Source organism: Pseudochaenichthys georgianus, chromosome 1 (genome assembly GCF_902827115.2).
Source record: "Pseudochaenichthys georgianus chromosome 1, fPseGeo1.2, whole genome shotgun sequence".
In the NCBI taxonomy this organism is placed as follows: domain Eukaryota; kingdom Metazoa; phylum Chordata; class Actinopteri; order Perciformes; family Channichthyidae; genus Pseudochaenichthys; species Pseudochaenichthys georgianus.
The window spans coordinates 10,657,245-10,661,340 of record NC_047503.1 but is presented as its reverse complement, the minus strand read 5'-3'; the positions used below and the strand labels follow the sequence as shown (position 1 = coordinate 10,661,340).

At 40.5% G+C, this 4,096-nt stretch overlaps 1 protein-coding gene across 1 annotated transcript; it reads left to right on the top strand.

Annotated features, from left to right (window-relative positions):
• The first annotated feature begins 1,493 nt into the window (after window positions 1-1,493).
• Window positions 1,494-2,891, top strand: LOC117452234 (prostaglandin D2 receptor 2). Its single transcript, XM_034090742.1, has one exon. It carries the CDS (start codon window positions 1,494-1,496, stop codon window positions 2,889-2,891), a length of 1,398 nt encoding a protein of 465 aa, XP_033946633.1.
• The last annotated feature ends 1,205 nt before the right edge of the window (window positions 2,892-4,096 follow it).

Below are 4,096 nucleotides of genomic sequence, written 5' to 3'. Positions count from 1 at the left end.
AGAACTTCACCCCTCACAAAAGATTGTATCTTAAGAAAAAGTTTCATAACCAAGAGAAAAGATATTGTGGCATTTTCTGAAAGTGTATTTTGACAACTTTTATAGGATGGTAGGGGTAACTCCGCACATTAACATCATAGCCTTCCCAAGCCTGATTGGATGGAAAGAGGTCACAGAAAAGTAGTCCATATTTTGATATGCAGAAATGGGTTTTAATGAACCCATTCTCATCATCAAAATATTTGCAGATTTTGCACTAATCTTACCTCATACAAAGGGCAACATTATTGTAAAGTATATATCAGTACAGACAGTCTGGGCAGGAATGTTTTCCGTTATTAACAGACATAAAGATCATCGAGATTCTTTCATTGAGATTGTGCTACCACAACCGAAATAAACAGCATGCTGGTATCAACTTTAGTTCTCAAGCATTCCCCGACTGTATTGCTGAACTAAACAAGTGTTGTTTCCCAAGAGCTGGTATGTGGTTAGACCACAGGAACAGGATTTGACATGTTTTTTTTGTATCAAAGGGACGATTGTAAATGGGTTTCTACTCCTTTGGGGTTCAAGATAATCAGGGCTAGGTAACTCTAATCAAATCAAATCAAGTTTTATTTATATAGCACATTTATAAACGATTTTTGGTCTACCCAAAGTGCTGTACATATAATAAAAATAGCCTACAGTAGAGACACTTTACAGCAAATACAACAGGACAGATTGTTCAGAATATCAGTATGAGAAACACGACACCCTCTATCCTCTAACTCTAGACTTTTGTCTTATCAGTGTACTGTGGTACGCTCACCTATACTAGCTGGTATGTAAAGCATTTTCCTCTTGAAAAAGGCACGTATTGCCTTAGGGTTGGCATTACTGTACGTAAGTGTGTCAATGTGCAACTTGAAAGGCTGTAGCATGAGACGGAAATATATCATAAATGAAAATGTCCTGGCATTATGTCATTCTTGCTCTTGTAATTAAAATCCCAAAACCTAGGAGATGGTTGCAACAAAACTGAGTCACGGCAGATTACAGTAGAGGAAGATTTCCTCACCTGTAATCATGTCTGCCATGTTGTTGATTTAATTCCTACTATTATCAGCCTATTGCATTTCACAAGATTTAGTTCTCTCGGCAGCCAAGTATTGTAATTGATCAATAACGACTGACGAGAGAGAATAATGGTGCTCATTTAATTGAGTCACTTTATATAAGGAAAGGGAGCGGTTATCAGCTGTCGACTCTACAGGCAAAGGCATGTCTATTGCTCATAAAATCTTCAGCATCATTCTTGTTGATGTAAATCTTTTCCATTGCACAACCGTCCAACAACATGGACAAACATCAGCTAGTGAAAAATATAACATGTATTTGGCTTCCAAACAAGAACAGGCGTGTGTGCCAGCGATGTTTAACCCTGCCTCTGATTGTAATCACCTCTCCATCAGCTTCTTGAAGCTACTTTTTTTTCTTACAGAGCACCAATGTCCAACACGACCCCCACCACAGATGCATCAGGCGGACAGCTGTTCTGTCCCCTGCTGGAGATGATGAAGGAGCACCGCCTCAACAACAACACACAGGCCAATTTGGTGGTGGTCTGCATCCATGGACTGGTCTCCTGCCTGGGGATTTTGGAGAACGCCCTCATCCTCTGGGTGGTGGGCTTCCGCCTGAGACGCCGCACAGTGGCATCTATCTGGGTGCTCAATCTGGCCATGTCTGACTTCCTGACAACTCTGACGCTGCCCCTATTCACCTACTATCTCTACTCCTCACATAGTTGGGAGCTAGGCAGCCTACTTTGCAGTACGCAGGCGTCCATCTTCTTCTTAAACATGTTCGTGTCGGCCTTCCTGCTGGCAGCCATTTCAGTGGACCGCTACCTTCTGGCGGCCAAGCCGGTGTGGAGCCAGAATCATCGCTCAGTGCAGGGAGCGTGGAAGGTGTGTGCGTTGGGTTGGCTGTGGGGACTGATCAACACATTGCCTTTCTTCATGTTCCGCGCAGTGACCGAGAAACAGGATGGGAGAAAACTGTGCTATCATAACTTTGCCTTGTATTCATCCTCTCAATCCACTCTGGAGAGAGATTGCAAAGTGAGGCAAGCATCAACCGCTATCTCCAAGCTCCTGCTGGCATTCCTGTTCCCCCTGGTGGTAATCGCAGGAAGCTACATCCAAATTGTTATCAGCCTGAGGAACAGAAGCAGGAGGAGGAAGCAGAGTGCCGGGCGGCTCATGGATACACTTATTGTGTCCAACAAAGACGGGGCAATAGAAGCCACAACTCCTACAACCACAAAAAACTCTAATATCTTTCTCAAGCCTCTGTCTTCAGGACCATCTTTATCCCTGACACCCACTTACTTGTCACCAACTGTCCCTAATCCCAATCAGCTGTCCAAGAGCTTCACCAAGATGGTAACATTTGTGATCGCAGCTTTTGTTCTGTGTTGGGCACCCTATCACATCTTCTGCATAATCGAAGTGACAGCCCAGTATTGGCAAGAAAATCTCAATTTTGTGGAGGTGGGAATGCCTTTGGCAACAACCTTTGCATTCTTAAATCCTGTGTTGAACCCCATTCTGTACGCCTTCAGCTGCCCAAACTTCTGTGTGAGAATACGACAGAGTCTGGGAGAGGTGTTTGACGGTCTGGTAGAGGAAGGAGGGGGGTTACTTTTGGTTCCTGGGAGAACTATAAGAGCTCATATTAGACGGAAGGGCAGTCGAGATGTGAACTTTGAAATGCCGCGGTCACCAAAGGGCTCAAGTTCACTGTGTCCATCAACTCACAGCCCATCGCCCCAACCACTGCATTCACTCTCTGAAGGTCTCAAAGACACTCATAAATCAAAAGATGTGGTTGAGCCTAGCTGAGACTACATTTTTGTTGGAAACATGTCCAAAAGTCTCCATGTAGATATAGGCCTTATTCAATGGAAGCCACCACAAAAAGCATGTATGGAACTCTGTCGCTCAGTTCATTTATCATCTTGGTCCAGACTGAAATAACAATTATAGGTGATACCATAACTTTTCCGTGTAGCTTCCGCATGATTCAGACTATTTTGTTTTTTATTTAAATGTCTTGAAAACTATTGTGCGAAATAAGTATTCCGCCACAGGATGCATTTTGATAACATTTGTTAATTTTCATCGAGCAACACCATGAGCTCTTCAAGACAATATTTGCATTGTGACTTCATTTAAATATTGTCCAAAAAAAAAGTTTGCACAGCATTGAATGGCATCACTCTATGCCATAAATCAAGTTATATGTATTATTATAAATCTTATTCTAATGCAATTTGCAATAGTACGGAAGCCATTAAAGCCAGTGAAAGGGAATGAAAAATTCTCGTTACTTTAAAAAGTGCTTTTTTAAATCTGTGGAATCAGGTGAAATAAAAAAATCTTACTTCAGATGTATTTATTTTCTTTATTATTTTGTCATTATCATTTTCACAATGTTTTCTTTTCTTTCTGAATTTCAGCCACATTATGTGCACCGCATATTCGAAATAGGACTACAAACATTTATATTTTCTTTTCACCAGACACTCTAAACATGACATAAATACATTTAAAGCCAAAAGCAAAAAAAATCAGTGGTGTTCGAGAACTTTGTTACACACAATTATATTATGTACATTTTGTTCATAGTTTATTTTGGGGCATATGCAAAAAGACAAATGCCAACATGGATAAGAGAAAATGCAAGGGATGCTTGAGAAATTGTCAGCCAAAAAAAAGACACACCTTTAGAAAAAGATGACTTGTGTTTCCGAGGCTGACACAATGAATTTATAAGAATAGTCCCTGACTTTCTATCGCTTTAAAGCCTTTATTTTTCTTTAGTTAACTCCATCAGCAGCTCTTCTGGCAACATCTCTCCTTCCTCTTCTCTCTTACTGTCTTTTTGTTGTAGGTCTACATAAATGTGTTGATTTCAATATATTTAAATAACAAATAATGACACAAATTAACTGATGTTATATTTTTCAATGTATATGGTCATTAATTGATGCAAATTGACTGTAAGCTATTTTGAACTGGGTTCTTAATGTTGCAATGTTGTGAAA